This window comes from Bos indicus x Bos taurus, chromosome 3 (assembly GCF_003369695.1).
Source record: "Bos indicus x Bos taurus breed Angus x Brahman F1 hybrid chromosome 3, Bos_hybrid_MaternalHap_v2.0, whole genome shotgun sequence".
Taxonomy (NCBI): domain Eukaryota; kingdom Metazoa; phylum Chordata; class Mammalia; order Artiodactyla; family Bovidae; genus Bos; species Bos indicus x Bos taurus.
This window is the reverse complement of record NC_040078.1, coordinates 99,955,252-99,972,445: the sequence shown is the minus strand read 5'-3', so window position 1 is coordinate 99,972,445 and position 17,194 is coordinate 99,955,252. Positions and strand designations below refer to the sequence as shown.

At 45.6% G+C, this 17,194-nt stretch overlaps 2 protein-coding genes across 5 annotated transcripts in view; one reads left to right on the top strand and one right to left on the bottom strand.

Annotated features, from left to right (window-relative positions):
- Positions 1-12,361, top strand: part of RAD54L (RAD54 like) — a 26,298-nt gene extending 13,937 nt beyond the window's left edge. For both annotated transcript variants that reach the window (XM_027537387.1, XM_027537386.1), the window contains exons 9-18: positions 3,023-3,173; positions 5,591-5,717; positions 6,735-6,809; positions 6,957-7,087; positions 7,594-7,704; positions 7,850-7,973; positions 8,554-8,632; positions 8,934-9,113; positions 11,755-11,918; positions 12,015-12,361. In XM_027537387.1, the coding sequence (XP_027393188.1) occupies positions 3,023-3,173; positions 5,591-5,717; positions 6,735-6,809; positions 6,957-7,087; positions 7,594-7,704; positions 7,850-7,973; positions 8,554-8,632; positions 8,934-9,113; positions 11,755-11,918; positions 12,015-12,228 (1,356 nt within the window). In that variant the 3' untranslated portion in view covers positions 12,229-12,361. The remainder of the gene's footprint in view (positions 1-3,022; positions 3,174-5,590; positions 5,718-6,734; positions 6,810-6,956; positions 7,088-7,593; positions 7,705-7,849; positions 7,974-8,553; positions 8,633-8,933; positions 9,114-11,754; positions 11,919-12,014) is intronic.
- LRRC41 (leucine rich repeat containing 41) overlaps positions 12,342-17,194 on the bottom strand; it is an 18,375-nt gene continuing 13,522 nt past the window's right edge. For all 3 annotated transcript variants that reach the window (XM_027537383.1, XM_027537384.1, XM_027537385.1), the window contains exons 5-10: positions 15,403-15,663; positions 14,284-14,448; positions 14,093-14,191; positions 13,427-13,549; positions 13,127-13,202; positions 12,342-13,034 (exon numbers count right to left, since the gene is read on the bottom strand). In XM_027537383.1, coding sequence (XP_027393184.1) covers positions 12,815-13,034; positions 13,127-13,202; positions 13,427-13,549; positions 14,093-14,191; positions 14,284-14,448; positions 15,403-15,663 — 944 coding nt within the window. In that variant the 3' untranslated portion in view covers positions 12,342-12,814. The remainder of the gene's footprint in view (positions 13,035-13,126; positions 13,203-13,426; positions 13,550-14,092; positions 14,192-14,283; positions 14,449-15,402; positions 15,664-17,194) is intronic.

Genomic DNA, 17,194 nt, shown 5'->3' with positions numbered 1-17,194 from the left:
TGTTGCTTTCTGGCCTTTTCCAGCACTGTGCATGAAGGGTGGTAGGGATGTTACTACTTAGAAAGGAGTGAGGGTGGCTGGGAGCTTCCTGGTATAAAGAATTTTCCAGGTCTTCAGGGGCTTGCCTGCCCTGAGCCTGCTGACCTTGTTTACATCTTGGGGAAAGTCAGAGCATTCCCTGGGGCTTTCGTGGAGGGGTGGCTGGAAGACTTGGCCCCATCTTTCAACTGATGGCAGGCTTGACTGCTTTAGGGACTATAGATTACCCTAGTATCTGAGGGTCTTTTGGGAGGGGATGAAGAAAAGCTTACTTAGGGTAACCATGCTTGCTAGCCCTGAGCTGTTTCCCAGTTGAACTTTTGTCCATATGAAGTCATTATCTGGCATGCCTGCCAACTTCTGATACCCTGATGGGCCATTCCTTGGTAGGAGTAAGGGATTTAGCAGATTGAGGTGGGGTGTGCACGTGACCACTGCACAGCACCCTGGCATTTGCTTCATCATGGAAAGGGACTGTGCCAGGAGCCTGGTCTAGAGGCCAAGATGTTGGGGAGGGGAAGGGAAGGCAGGCTGATGGCATCTGAGCCCTTGAGGACTGAGGGCATCTAGATTTTCTTTTGCTCTATAGTGTTTCATTTTTTTCCTCATTCTCTCCTGTTTTCTGAGCTGACTGGCACTGGGTTCCAAGCTGCTTCTTTGTTCACTGCAGCATCCTGGCCTTCCCTTATACTCATCTACCTTTTTTTAAAAAAATTATTTATTTGGCTGTGCTGGGTCTTAGTTGCAGCACATGGGATCTTCATTGTGGCTCTTAGTTGGGGGATGTGAGATCTAGTTCCCTGACCAGGGATTCAATTTGGGCCTTCTGCATTGGGAGTGCAGAGTCTTAACCACTAGACCACCTTGGAAGCCCCTCATCTACCTTTTATTTATCAGAGTAAGAGAGTGAAAGTCGTGTCCTACTCTTTGTGACCCCATGGACTGTAGCCCACTAGGCTCCTCTGTCCATGAAATTCTCCAAGCAAGAATACTGTAGTGTCTTGCTATTCCCTATTGTGTTGATTGTCAGAGACCTGAGGAAGCCAGCGTCCTGAAGAGGTGGTCAGCCTACTCTAGGAGGAGTTTGTCCTGTTCAGATCCTGGAAAGTCTTTTCCCCAAGCTTTCATGTTCCCAGCTTCCTCCCGGCTGATGCTTTTCTCTGAAACACACAGAAATAATAAAAGATAATAGCATGATAACTGTGTACAAAATCTTGATCCACATAGTAATCTGAGTTAGGCAGAGCAAGTGAGAACACTTGGGATCAGTGTTGGCTTCGCTGCTTAGAAGCAGTCTGATGAGACTGCTCTCAGACTATAGAGTAGATGGTACATTGTCTACCTGAAAGGGACATGATCCAGATCAAGAAAGAGGGTATATGGAACCATTTTGTAAGGTGTTATAAATGGGAGGGACTGACATCATCTTCACCTCAGTTTTAGAGGTTAGGAAACTGAAGCTTAGGGGAGTGCTGGGACTGGAATCCAGGTCTGAGATTTTAAGGCCTGGCTCTTCTCCACTCCTGCCTCTTGGCTTGGCTATGGAAGGACTATCTGTCCCTGTACGCTTCACCCAGTTCCATGTACGTTTCTTTACAAGTTCTAGAACACAAAGCCAGTCAGATGCTGGGGAAATGTGTTAAATATAAGAATCTATTCATGGGGCTCATGAGAGAAAAGTGGTGGTATTTAATCTTGGTATCATTTTTTTGCTTTTAAAAGGGTAAGCTGAGAATTCTGCCAGAATAGAAATTCAGCCAGAACTTTGACAACTTTTTATCTAGCAGAATATTTGATTTGCTGAGATGCCAGGGTTTGGGTTTTAAATTTGTGGCCAGTGGTGTCAGGAGCTGGGTCTGGAGTCAGAGTGGCTCCATAGGAGCTGGGGTTGGACTTCTCTTCCACAGAGACCCACAAAGGTAGTATATCAGCTCAGTTCATTAAATTGAGTTATTAAGTACCTGTTAGACGGAGTCAGGCCGTGGGGAATCCATGATTGCCTGCCCTCAGGGGGCTTCCGTTTAGAGGGTTCCAGTTGTTGATGTGCATTTCCCCAGGGCCTTTTGGGTAATTTCTTCACAGGTTTAAAGTTTCTTTTCCCTCTTCAGCTCAGAAGTCTCAGCCTTTTGTTTCAGGACTGGTGCTTGAGCTTTCAGTCACTTTAAAACTTAATTTTGTTTAGGATGTCTTTAAGTTTTTTTTGAGATACAATTGACATAAAATGTTTTTGTTTTAGGTATACAACATTCAGTCATTTTGTTAAATAAAATTCTGTGTCTAATTCTTCAATAACAATGTTGGTTATTCATTTCATTCTTCAGCAAACATTCATTGAGTAGAGAACTCTGTCTTGTGCATTAAGTTAAAAAGCAAATCTGACATGGTCTCTGCTTTAAAGTTTCTGCCTTGGTGAGATAAAGTCCCGGACGGGAGGGCTGGGGGTGGTGGCGGTGATATAGGGATTGAGAAGGGATGCAGAGAGAGGCTCTTTCTTTAGATCTGAACTGGATGGCTTCTGAGGAAAGAGGGGAGGAGGAACCTGGACTAAGTTTCCGTACCACTGACAGTCCAGACACAGCCAGGAGTCTAATACAGAAGGCATCTGACTCAGGAGGTTCTAGGATGGTTGGGCTGGTGGGGGAGGAAGAATTCCCTGAAAGCCTGGGTCTCTAACATGTCCAGATGATCCCTGAAGAGGATAGGCAGGCTGCTGTGACTTTGGAGATGGGGGCAGAGGAAGAAACAAGGAATCCTTGTTTTATGGATGTTGCATTGATCTAGAAGCTGAAGGTCTGTCCCTGGGCTTGGCCCGTTTCTCCCCAAGAGAGTAGATAAACTCTCAGTCTTGGTGCCCCTGCCCAGTTCCCAAGGCCTCAGGACCTGTAATGCTTTTGATTCCTCTTTTCCTGTCTACACAAGACTTTGCTGCTGTTAGGGAGGCCACCTTGTGCCCAGGCCTCAGTGAGAATTAATTTCCTTGCAGGGACACAGGCTCAAGAACTCTGAGAATCAGACTTATCAGGCCCTGGACAGCTTGAACACCAGCCGACGGGTGCTCATCTCCGGGACCCCCATCCAGAATGATCTCCTTGAGTATTTCAGCTTGGTACACTTTGTCAACTCGGGAATCCTGGGTAAGAATCTGGCCTTTTCTGCTGCGCTGGAGAGGAGCCTTGATTTAACCTTGCGAGTCTAACACTAGCTGAGGAGAGAGGAGACCACGGTTAAATGTGGGTTACTAGACGCTCTTTTAGGAAGACTTCTCTTGTCAAGGAGTACCAGAACCGTGGGGAGACCTTGGCTCTGCTGGGCATCTTAGCAAGGCCCACCCTGGCCCTTTTTCCCACTGTAGAGGTGGCAGGGGCTGTGCAGGGCATGGTCTCCGTGAGCTAGAGATGGAACTACTACCCCCAGGCATTTTTGCTCATCACATCCTAGCAGCCTCACAAGAGCTCTTGCCTCAGAGAAGACTGTCTTGGGCGGTTTTGTTTTTAACCGTTATTTAGTGCACAACTTAGTGTCATTAAATACGTTCACATTGTTGTGCAACCATCACCACCATCTACCTCCAGAACTTTTTCATCTTGCAACACTGGAACTCTTCCCATTAAGCAGCAACTCCTCATTGCCCCCCAGCCCCTAAAAATCATAGGTTGGACAGTTCTTATACATAGATATCTGTGGAAGGATTTGTTAGTGCCCATTTTTGAGCTTCATGTAAAAAGAATCATATAATATATTTTCCTTTGCATCTGGATTGTTTTGTTCAATATAATGTTTGAGAGTAATTCATGTTGTTGTCTATGGCAGTTTGTTTTTCATTTTAGTATACTATTCCATTTTTTAAAATATACCAGAATTGATCAGTTCTACTGTTGATAGACAATTGAGTTTCCATTTTTTATTATTTTGAATAATGATCCCATGAACATTCTTGTACCTTAACTGAGAATAGTATGCATTTCTCTGTCATAAAAATGGAATTGCTGGGTCATATGTTATGTATGAGTTTAGCCCTAGTAAATAATCCAGTTTTCCAGAGTGATTGTACCAGCAGTATATGAGAATTTCAGTGTTTCTACATCAGGGGCCAGCAGCTTTTTTCTTAAAAGGCTAGATGGTAAGTATTGCAGGCTCGAAGGCCATAATGTCTCTGTCACAGGTACTCAGCTCTGCTGCTGTACCGTGAAAGCATCCATAACATGTAAACGCACGAGCACAGACGCGTTCTAATAGAGCTTTACAGAAACAGGTGACTGGTCCATGGCTGTAGTTTGCTGACATCTGCTTTTTTTCACCAGTATTTATCTTTAGAAGACATTAAATTTTTTTTTTTGGTCATTCTGCTGGGTGCTTAGTGATATTTCTTTGCATTTATTTAATTTTGAGTAAAAGTGGAACCCCTTTTTATATATTCATTGGCCATTTGGAGATCCACTTTTGTGAGGTACCTGATCTTTTAAATTCCTGACTAAAACAAAATCCTATACTCATTAACGGTCACTCCCAACCCCACTTAGCCCAGCCCCTATCAACTACCAGTCTATTTTCTGTCTCTGTGTACTTGCCTGTTCTGGATATTTCCTGTAAATGGAATCATATGAGACCTTTTGTGTTTGGCTTTTCATACTTAGCATAATGTTTTCGAGGTTCATCAGTATTGTAGCATATATCAATACAGATTTTCCACAGCTTATGATGGGGTTCTGTGCCACTAAACCCATTAAAAGTTGAAAATGTCTTAAGTCAAAAATGCATTTAAGGGATGTCCTTGGTGGTCCAGTGGTTAAGACTGCATTTCCACCGCAGGGGATGTAGGTTCAACCCCTGGCTGGGGAGCTAAGATCATGCACGCCATGCAGTGCAGCCAAAAAAATAAATAAAAAATAAAATGGTATGCAGCGTAAAAAATCATATACCTTAAAAAAATGCATTTAATGCCAACCATTAAAACTTAGCCTAGCCTACCTGCAATGTGCTCAGAACACTTAAGTTAGCCAACAATTAGGTAAAAGCAGTTCACACAGTCTATTTTATAATGAAGTATTGAGTATCTCATGTAATTCATCGAATACTCTACTGAAAGTGAAAACCAGAATGTATGGGCATAGAATGGTTATATCAGTTTTTAACTCTTGTGATCACTGCAGCTCACAGGGCTCTAGGGCATGGGCTCAGTAGTTAAGACCCACAGGCTTAATTGCCCTGCAGCTTGTGGAATCTTCCAGACCAGGGGTTGAACGTGTGTCCCCTGCATTGGGACTGTGGGGTCTTAACCACTGGATGACCAGGGAAGTCCCTGGTCCATTTACATTTAATGTAATTAGGCATGTATTTGAGTTTTGATCTATTTGCTATCTTAATATTTGGCCTTTCAAGTCTTTACTGCTTTGGTAGCTCTCTGATCTATTCAAACAGAAATTGCCTATAATTTGTTCAGCATTGTTGTTCTTGGCGGGAAAGTTGGTCTGTGATAACATAGTCTGCCATTCCTGGCAGTGGAAAAGTCATTACTTTCTGCATTCTTTAATGCCTTTTCTCCTGTGCTTAGGAACCGCCCAGGAGTTCAAGAAGCATTTTGAATTGCCAATTCTGAAGGGTCGAGATGCAGCTGCCAGTGAGGAAGATAGGCGTGTAGGAGAGGAGCGCCTGCGGGAGCTCACCAGCATTGTGAATAGGTAATGAGGGTGGGGGTGGCAGTAGCATCTCTTATGGGGTCCCCCCACTTTAGGTCATCAGAATCGCCTCCTTAGCCATCCAAGGCCAGTCCTTTGGGACCTTGGCCTTTGGGGGTGGGATTCTATGAAGAGAGTGGGATGGTGCCCTGATAATAATAGCCACTGAGTAAATGAAGGGGTCTGGCAGGCTGATTTCCTGCTTTCTTCCTGGCCTTGGCCCCTGTGGTCTGGTTTGGTGCCACTTAGCATCCTGCTGAGGAGGTTTTGGTATCCCTTGGAGCATTGTTAGTACTTTAGAAGCTTCCTTTGTCTGTCTCAGATCTAAAGCACCAAGCTTCTCTTCCTACATCCCATAGCTTTCTGTGACAGGTAGTAGTAGATCTGAAGGATGGGTGGTGGTGCCTCGCCAGCTGATGGGGCTTTTTCGATGGGGGCCACATTGCTCAAGGGGCAGGTATATTCTGCACTCCTCTGTTGTAGTTATATATACTTGATGATTTTTATATCCTGAAGAGTCTTGCTTTTGCCAACTGCCACCTCCCTCTCAGGTTAAGATAACAGGAAAGAGAGTCCATGTGCTCTTAGGAGCTGCTGCTCAGGTGCCTGATCTCTGTCCTTCCTGGTCTGCCAGGTCGTAGGGGCAGAATTTAATTGAACCTCGGGCCATTTGGCAGCAGGCATTTGGGCAAATACAAGGAGAAACTCCCATGAAGACTCAATGGTTTACAGCTTCATTTCCGTCAGAGCACCAGGCTTAGTAGAAGACCTCTGCCTTCCTTTGAAGATAAGCTAACATTCTGAAGGAGTAGAGAAAGAGTTGTCCGTCAAGCTAGACCCTAAGAAAGCGTCTCTGTTCCCATGGCTGAGACCCTGATATAGACATCTTTGCCATAGAGCTGATTGAGTGTCTGACATTTGATACTACAAAGAGCCTTGGTCCTTCGGGTGTCAGCTTTTATTCCAGTAGTTAGTGTGGCAATTTTATCAGCCTCTTGCCTTTTTATCTTGTTCTTCCAGGTGCCTGATACGGAGGACATCTGATATCCTTTCTAAATATCTGCCTGTGAAGATCGAGCAGGTGGTTTGTTGTAGGTACTGAACAACTGAGGGGTGTGGAGTGAGTGGGTAAAAGCTCAGCCCCTGATGTATTGTTGGGCTCTCAAGGTGTCCTCAGAAGGCAGAAGTGTGGTCCTGCAATTCCTGCTGACCCAGCTACCCTTCTTTTTGTTTTTTTTAAAGGCTGACACCCCTTCAGATTGAATTATACAAGAGGTTTTTGAGACAGGCCAAGCCAGCAGAAGAGTTGCGTGAGGGCAAGATGAGTGTGTCTTCTCTTTCTTCCATCACCTCACTGAAGAAACTGTGTAATCGTGAGTTAGATCCATGCCCTGGGGTCCTCTGTCAAAGTGAGCAAGGAAGGTAGTTCAGCCACCTTTACTGAAACTTGTCTGTAGTCTTCACGGAGGCCACATGTGATTCTAACCCTTCCCAAGGCATAAACTCATGCACTAGATCAGACCCTTTGTTTTGGAAAATTTAGCTTATCCTTGCTTGACCCGTGTTTGATACTTGGAGTATACAAGACTGTGCATGAGAGTGTGTGTGCACAAGTGTGCCTATAGAATGTTGGGTGGGGGAAAAATAACAAACTTTGCCCTCTCTGGTATAACTCCCCTCTTGTTGGGAAAACACAGAACACACTAGTGAGCAGAATTGTCTACTCATGATCCCAGGTGGCACTGCCCACACCCTGGGCTTTGGAAACAAGTCTGGTGCTGAGGAAGGTTAAGTTTCTAGAGGATGTTCTAATGAACACTGAAATGAAACTTCTAAACACAGTGTAGCTGGCATTTTGGAGGTTTTTTTTTTCTTTCAGATCCAGCTTTAATCTATGACAAGTGTGTGGAAGAGGAAGATGGCTTTGAAGGTACCTTGGACATATTTCCCCCCGGTTATAACTCCAAGGCTCTAGAGCCTCAGCTGTCAGGTGAGTCCTTTCCTGCCAGTCTTTGGGCCCCTCTGGGAAGAGAGACAGGAGGTTGTCTCTTTGTGCTCAATCTATTCCATCTCAAGAGTAAGAATCCTGGCCACTGGGATAGCGCATTGGGGGCTGATAGTTGTTGATCTCCTAGGTAAGATGCTGGTCCTTGATTACATTCTGGCGGTGACCCGAAGCCGCAGCAGTGACAAAGTAGTGCTGGTGTCCAATTACACTCAGACATTGGACCTCTTTGAGAAACTCTGCCGAGCCCGAAGGTAGGGAAGAGCTGTCATAGGGATACCTCACCTACTGTATTCATAGGAAAAACAGGTGTTTGGGTTGGTGGATGTGGGCCAAAATGCAGGCACAGGAAGGACTTTCCAGATGTTTGTTCCTTTTTTGCTCCATGTCCAAACAGAATAGCCCCTGTTCCTTCAGGTACTCCACAGGACGGTCCTCGCCCCTTAGCTCCTTGCCAATCCCTTTGGGAATTTAGGGTTTCAGGTTATATATGAACAACCTTCAAGAGTGGTTGGTTCTATCTCTTCAGTAGCTCTGGCTCCAAGGACACTGTACTTACTTCTTTTTTTTTAATTGGAGGATAACTGTTTTACAATGTCATGTTAGTTTCTGCTGAACAACAATGTGAATCAACCATAAGTATACATTCCCTCTTAAACCTCCCTCTCCCTCATCTCACCCCTTTAGGTCATCATAGCACCGGGCTGAGCTCCCTGTGCTATAGAACAGCTTCCCACTAGCTATGTGTATATATGTCAGTCAGTTTGTCCAACCCTCCCCTTCTCCCACTGTGTTCTGTTTACTTCTTGATTTGATCTTTGGATCCCCCTTTAGGTACTTATATGTTCGCTTAGATGGCACGATGTCCATTAAGAAGCGAGCCAAGGTTGTGGAGCGCTTCAACAACCCATCGGTAAATGCACGGCCACTGTCCCCATGCTACCAGTGCAATAACATGAGAACTAAGGGTTGTTAATTTATAAGGGGCCTCTGCTTTGGGGCCTCTGCTTTTGGGCCTCTCTTTTTTTTTTCTGGTGGATATGGTAGGGTTAGGCTAATTGGTTTATGAAGGCTGTGCTGGGAACTGAGCTTGCGGGCTAATAAATTGGCTGGTAGGCAGGCAAACTGGCAGTCCACACGTGAGAGAACAGTTGGTTGGTCTGAGTAAGATTCTTAATTTGGGGTATAAGCAGTTCTTTTTCTTCTTTTTCCAGAGTCCTGACTTTGTCTTCATGCTAAGCAGCAAAGCTGGGGGCTGTGGCCTCAATCTCATCGGGGCTAACCGACTGGTCATGTTTGACCCTGACTGGAACCCAGCCAATGATGAACAAGCCATGGCCCGGGTCTGGCGTGATGGTCAAAAGAAGACCTGCTATATCTATCGCCTACTGTCTGTAAGGATAGTGGTAATGTTCAGAGTAGTGGTGGGTCATGGAATAAGACCTTCAGGATCACCTTGGGTGTTTCTCATTGCCTCTGTGGCCCCTCTGCCTGTAGTGGTGAGCAAGGTATGGACGTAGCCTGGAGCCCTTCATTCTTCTGCTCTCTCCCCCCTCTCTACCCTGTTCCTCAGATCCTTTTTGCTGTGCTCTGGATGCCTGTAGATAATAAACTCCCCTATGCCTTCATGATTTTCACAGGACACTTGCTTTCTTTTAAACCTGATTTCTTCTGTGCTGCTTGCCTTGTAGTCTTCTCACATTCCATCTTGTGGGTCTAAGTGGTGGTATTGGCATTCTCCAGGTTCTCAGTGATCACTCAGACCATCTATCCTATAGTACCTCTTTTGAAGCTCATGTTGCCTTAACTACCCTCTTTTCTTCCTTGCTACAGTTATCTACCTTCTGCTGTTTACCTAATTCGTTAATAAGTTTGGACACCAGCTCAGTCTTCATTACTTCAACTCCAGCTATCTTCCTGGTTGACTTCAGGGGCCATGCAGTTTGCCAGCACTCTAGCCTTCATGTTTCCTTGACCTCTACATCTGTTTCAACCTAATGTCCTTAGTTACTACCTGCCCCAGTTCCTCCCAATCAGGCTTGACTTGCCTTACTATTCAGCCCGATCCTCCCTGTGCATCCTTTCTGCCACTCTTCCCCTAATACCTAGTCTTGGATCATTACAGCTGTTTGCAGCTTCTGCACCAGATAAAACTTGGCATTTTTAGATTGGCACTACCATAAGTTCACATTCTCCATTTTGAACTGGATTGTATCTCATTTCCTTCAATAGCCACTTCAAGTTTTTCCCTCAAGTTTCCTCCTAATCCTGTCTTTCCTTCTTTCTGCAGAGACTTTGTCTTCTACCTCACAGAGAAAATGTAGGCTACCAAACTTAAATTCTCTCGCCTACCTTCCTCTGTTCTGTCCGTCTCACATCTTCTCTTTTTTTTCCATTCTCAAACGAGAATCATTTCCTTCCTTTCTACTTGAGACTTACCATTCCAGCTCTGCTCTAGACCCTTTCCCCATTCTTTCCTTTCTTAGTTGATCAGTTTCTCCTTTATTTCCCTGATGTCTATGAGCATGGTCAAGTAGCTCCCACCTTAAAAATGTTTCTCAACCCTCTCTTACATTGTAGTGACTACCTAGGGTTATTTTCCATTCATTCACTGTCAGATTTTCCCAAAGCCTAGAGATTTAATTCATCTCATCTCCTACTCACTAAACTCACCAGTTTTGCCACTGAATCTGCTTTCAGGGTACTGTTGACTTCCTAATTACTAAAACAAGAGACTCTTGATTTTTCTTCTTTGTGTGTCTGACACTGTTTACTGGCTGCAGATTTTAAAATTCTATCACCTACTATATATTTCTACTTGAATGTCTTGAGTATACCCTTCTGAATTTTGTCACTTAATGACTGTTATCCACCCAACCCAAATATGAGTATCATCCTGTGGACCATTCTCTGCTTCCTAACCAGATTCCAATTATCATTGATTTTACTTTCTCAAAATGTGTCCCCCCCCTTTTTTTTTTTGAAAGGGCATGCATTTTATTTTTAAAAAATTAATTTAATTGGAGGCTAATTACTTTACAATATTGTGGTGGTTTTGCCATACATTGGCATGAATCAATGGCAGTTGATTCCATTGGGTGTACATGTGTCCCACCATCCTGTCCTTACTCTAATCTTCCTCACCATCCCATGCTAAAGTCAGTCATCTCCCACTTGGATTTTGAAGCAGCATCCTAATTCTTTACCTTTGGCCTTATCATAATCCATTCTTCACAACTACTTCCAGAATGAGCCTTCCAAAAATTCTAGTTTTGCTTTGCACTTTCAGGACAAGGCCAAGCTCTTTAGCCTAGCATCCAAGTTTCTACAGTATGGGACTTTCTCAGTCCCAGCTCTTTCCCTGCTCCTACCATTCTCTAGACAGGCCTCCAGTAGGCCAGGCTTATTGATTTTGTTATTATGTCTGGAATGGCTTCTCTTCTTTCTTTGTAAACCATCTATTCATTTTTCAAGATTCAGCTTAAAGATAATTTTTACTTTCAAGCTCTTCAACATTATTTCATGCTACTGTCCCTCCTGTGGGTCGCTGGGTATCCTATAGAATTCTGTCATGTACCAGTTAGTTTATATGTCTGTCTGTCTCTCTGACTAGTCTATGAGTTGAAGGATAGGGATCATATTGATTCTTCTTTGTATCTGGTGTTAGCATAGGGCCTGGCATGTCATACCCAAATGATATTTACTTGAGTGAGTGAGACTTGGGCTTGGTGTGGAGGTCAGATAACGCTGCTGCAGATAAACCTCAGCTCATCCTAAAGAAATTTAGCCAGGCCCTGAAACCCTCCATCGGTACAGAAAATATCCTGGGTGGGCAGACATGTCCAAATTATATTCCTAAAAGATAGACTAGGAAAATGGGCTGAGGTGATCAGCCCATTTTGAGCCATATTGAGGCAAGACTCTTCTCATTCATCTCCCCTTCTGCGCAGCTACAGTTTCAACCCCTGGGTTTTCCTGCCCCCTATGTGTGGAGGTGACTTAGCCCTGGGCTCCACCTCTGCCCCCACCCCGCAGGCAGGAACCATCGAGGAGAAGATCTTTCAGCGTCAGAGCCATAAGAAAGCACTGAGCAGCTGTGTGGTGGATGAGGAGCAGGATGTGGAGCGACACTTTTCTCTTGGCGAATTGAAGGAGCTGTTTACCTTGGATGAGGCTAAGCTCAGTGACACACATGACAGGTGGGTGGGGTGCCTCTGCTGGCCATTATCTCTGAACACCCTGCACAGCATGGAGCTGGGACCCACAGTAACCACACTTCTGTCCTCTGCCCCCAGGTTGCGCTGCCGGCGCTGTGTCAACAACCACCAGGTCTGGCCACCCCCTGACGGTTCTGACTGCACCTCAGACCTGGCTCAGTGGAACCACAGCACTGATAAGCGGGGGCTCAAGGATGAGGTACTCCAGGCTGCTTGGGATGCTGCCTCCACTGCCATCACCTTTGTTTTCCACCAGCGTTCCCATGAGGAGCAGCGGGGCCTCCACCTTTAACCAGCTGGTCTGGTGTGTAGCTGTTAGAGGAAAGAGATGGGAAAAGGGGACTCCCTGCCCAATAGGGCACTGTTGGATTTTGTTCTCTGAGAGAAAAATCAAGAAGGGCTGCATGATGTTTGCCCAAAATTTATTTTATAAGAAAAATTTTGGTTAAAAAAAAGAAAGGAATAAAGGTATGAAAGGGACTGAGGCCTGGAAGCAGCATGGTAAGCCCAGCAGAGAGGAGAGGCCTGGTAATGGGCACTCCTATCCTTCACTAAAGCCTGGGTACCTGCTTGAGAAAGGAAAGCAAGAACCCTGGGGCAGGGAAGGGGACGGGGGCTGTCCTCAGTGATTGATGACCACTGAAACCTCCCGGCCCAGTACTGGGTAAGGAACCCAAAGGCTCCAAACCCAGGTGTGGGAATGCCTTTGCTGGGCCCCGTCAAGGCCTCCAGGACCTCAGTGCAAGGGAAAAAGGAAAAAAGAGAAAAAAGATAGCAGAAAGAGAAAGACAGAATTGGTGCTGGGAGTTCTGGGCAGCCCATGCCTCAGCCCCTGCAAGCTGATGGTACTGAGCATGGGCCTGTGAGGCCTGGGCCCATCACATGGTGCTGACATAATCTGCGAAGGCTTGCGATGAGTCCCACGAGTCGCTAACCACATGGCAGGTGGCCCGGAGCCGCCGGATGGCTTCCCTGGCTGTGACTGCATCCTGGTCCAGCCAGTTCTGGAAGAGGCGCAGGTGACCAAAGGCCCCACGGCCCCAGCGCTCCAGCCGCTTGGCGAACTCCAGAAGCCCATCTGGCTTGATGCAGTTGGAACTGGTAGGGGTGAGGATCAGAAACCCAGGAATCAATCCCTGGTCTGTGTCCCTGCAGCTTTATCCCTTGTCATTCCCCACCCCCACGGGTACCTGATATCCAGCTGACAGAGAGAGGAGGATGAATCTTCCGAGAAAACATCTGCCAGGGCCAGTAGGCCAGCATTCCCTGGGGAGATGGGGAGAAATGCTCATGACCTTTACCCCAGAATAGGAAACAAAGGTATCCCAACCCAATTCTGGCTGGAGAGAAGCCCAGTCTCCTAAAGCCCCAGCACAACTGTATCCCAACCCCTGTCTTCCCAGTGGAGAGGTATGTGCCTTCACCCACTGAGTTTCTAGGTCAGAGGACTGGCTCCTTCCCCCTCTCCCTCCTCAGGGCCCTGTCCCCACCCAGGCGGTTCCCTGGCAGCCGGAGGCCCTTCAATGTGGAGTTGCCCTTCATAGCAGCAACCATCTCGGGCAGAAATTGGGCTGGGCGCTTCTCAAACAGACGGCAGAAGGAGAAGGTAATCTCTGTAAAGAAAAATTGGAACAAGTTCTGGTGGCAGCCTGAGAACTGGTGCTGTCCCACCTGTCCCCAGGGCCTTAAAAAGGGTTATAAGCATTTTATAGAGTCCCAGGAGAAAATAGTTTGTCCAAACCCTCAAGCAAGGTTGCAGCTAAGTCAGGATTCAAACCAGAGACTGAGCCTATGTGGAGACTCTCTAGATGGACAGTTCTCCATTCACTTCCTTTTATGCAGGGGTGGACATTAGTGACAAGTCTATGAGGGGGGCCTGATAGCACATTTATCCCTTCCCACCACCATCATTTCTGTCAGCTAGTGGAAGGTAAGAATACTTTCAGGTGAGGTAATTTACAAGTGAATAATTTCCCATGTTTAGTATAGGAATGGTTAGGTTGGGGACTATCTAGAAGGAAGGTGATGCAGGTTCTATAATTTTAGTTATGAGGACGTAAGACTAAGAAAAGAACTATGGCTTGTTGATTCAGTGAGACCATGGCAGTTCTGCAGTGAGGACCAATGAGTCCCTGGGTTCTAGATGAAGAACTTACCCTGAAGAGTCAGATTCTGTAGCAAAAAGAGCACCTCACTCTGACAGTCAGCCAGATTCATGTCGTGGAAGCTCAGCCTCTTTAGGGTTAGGTTATACTCTGGATTGGGAGAAAGTTCATGGACCTTAGCTTTCCCAAAGAACAAAGTCCCCTTCTATTCTCTTCCCTTTATCATTCTAGCTGGATCATACCTTTGAGTGTCTGCAACACAAGCCCAAAATCTTGGGGAGATGCAAAGGTGGCACTATCCAGGGACAATTGCTGCAGAGAACCTGAGGCCTTCAGTACAGAGCAGAGCAGTGGGGCTGGCTGGGCTCCCCGTGGAAATCCCATCTCCAGCTGTTCCAGGCAGTTTTCTGGATATGGTAGGAAGAGAAGATTCCAACTGGTTATATCTACTTCACTCCCATTGCAGGTCTCATCCTGTACTTAAGGGATTCACTGAAAAATCATTTATTCATCTACTTGTCCTTGAGTGCCTATATGTGCTGGCAGGATGCTAATACAGTTTAGTCCTTGCCCTTAACGGTGCTTTTAATCCAAGAAGACTACTCAGACACAAGTATAGTAAAAGAGTATGCACAATGGTGGGCTCAAGTGACACCAGTGGTAGAGAACCTGCCTGCCAATACAGGAGACATAAGAGACGTGGGTTTGATCCCAGGATCGGGAAGATGCCCTGGAGAAGGAAATGGCTACCTACTCCAATATTTTTGCCTGGAGAATCCCATGGACACAGGAGCCTGGTGGGCTGCAGTCCATGGGAGTCACAAAGAATCAGACATGACTGAAGCAACTTAGCATATGCAGAATGGTGGGATATGAGACACGTAGGAACTAAGAGAACATATAACATGGGGACCCATCAGTTCGTTTCTTGGTTCAGACTCCTTTCTGGAGTGGATGTGCCAGTGACTCCCTACTAGGCTAGTGTTGGTCTGAGATCTATCCAACCCATGGTTATCTTGAAAACTGAAGTTCACTCAGTTGTGTCCCAAGTCTCTGTGACCCCATGGACTCTACAGTCCATAGAATTCTCCAGGCCAGAACACTGGAGTGGGTAGCCTTCCCTTCTCCAGGGGATCTTCCCAACCCAGGGATCAAACCCAGGTCTCCCACATTGCAGGAGGATTCTTTACCATCTGAACCACCAGGTAAGCCCATCTTTAAGATTAGCAGGCTCTAAAGGGAACAAATTATAGATAGCCAGGAATGTGGTGGTTTAAGAGACCTGGATTAGAAATCTTTTGCCTGGCCCACACAAATACACCTGCACATTTGTGAGGAAATACACGCACACAAAGCTTCACCTGGTATCTCCTCATCCCCAATTACGTTGCTAGGGGGCCCTGCATTCCCAGGCACAGCTGGGTTGTCCCTCTGGCTGGGGTGGTCCACACGGATAGAGAGGACCCGCAGCAGGGGCAGGGCTCGCACAATGGCACGTGTCAGCTCCAGGATGGGCAGTGGTGAGAACAGGTCACTGAGATGCAGGGCACGGAGGCGGCATCCAGCCTGGACTGACAGGGCCCGCAGGCTGTCCAGTAGACGGAAGATATTAGAGCCCAGGCCTATGGCAGGAAAGACATTAGGTCAATCGTGGGAGTTACATCAGGGATAACATTCAGAGACAACTTCAGATATTGATTAAACTACCAAATCTGAGCTCTGGATCAGATTATTTTCAATGATTCTCAATTATTCATCCATTGTCTTGCTTTTTCCTCAGGTAACCAGCCGACTGGTGTCTATTCTACTGGGTCATACCCTCAAGCATCAGTCAGGCCAGAGTCACAAAACATGATAGAATGTGGGGCAGCATGTGGTTGCTAGCTGAATGATGGACCTAAACAGTACAGACCTCTGGACTTTTCCTGTAGGTCATGGGTAACATCTAAAACTAAGCTGGAGAATGACAGTGATCCAACAGGGAATACTTTAAAAGGGTCATTGGGTGGGAATGGGGCAGAAAACCATATCCCACAGAAGGAAGTAGAATCCAGAAAGGTTAGGGTAATTAATGCCACAAAGCAAATAATTCTGTGGAAGCTACACACCTATATCTCTGGACTGAGCAGGCTCCTGTTGATTCATTTAAACCTCAACCAGCCCTAGTAAATAGTTTTGTTTTGTTTTTTTTGCTAGATAAGTCATGGGCAGCAGATCTTGTTCCTACCTGATAACAAAAGCATGGGATGAGAACTGGGGAAATAAGAGTATTGTGAAAATAAAAGGATGGCTACTTAGCACCCAGGCTAGCTTACATCAGTAAAGACTTTGCAGGCAGGTCCTAAACAAGCTAAAAGGTGGAAGAAGAGTGACTGGCAGAGTGAACTTTGCATATATCAAGACCTGAAGGAGAAAGTAGCAGGTTCCAAGAACTGAAAAATTCTCAATTTGGCTGGTGTGTGAAGTATAAGGGAGGGAAGTATTCAACTATAAAGGTGAGCAGGGATAAGAACATGAATGACCCTGTAAGTAAAACTTAAAAGTAGGTGACAAGAAGCCACTGAATTTTTAAATGAATGAGTTACAGATTTGCACTTTGAAATTACTTTGATTGTGGCATAAACAACTATGGTGAGTATGGACAAACTGCTGAAATGATGAATCCAGGTGAGAAGTAATGATAATCTGAATTAAGGATGTGGAGATAAGTGATTCTGAGAGATTGTAAAGATACAATTTGTATCTTTAATATATGTGGAATAAGAGAGATATCTTTAATGTATGTGGAGTAAGAATCCAGGTTTCTTTTGGGCAACTGAATCATCTGTGATGTCACTGAGAACAGAAGGAAGAAAATGAATTCAGCTTGGGGAATGCAGTTTATCAATACTGTGATTCCTAGTTGTCAGATGGAAAAACTGGTCTGGAGTTAAGATAATGTGCTAATGTCAAAATGGGGGTGTCTTGAGCATGGCTGGCCTTTGAAATCAAGGAAATGGACAAAATTGTCCAGGAAATGTAAAGTGGGAGAGCTTTGAGAAACTCTGAATATTAGGGCAAATAATGTCCAGAAAGGGAGAAAAAGTCAGAAATTTTTGAGGTTAGAAGTGAGACTATTACATGAAGAAAATGCAGAATAGTAGATGTCAAGAA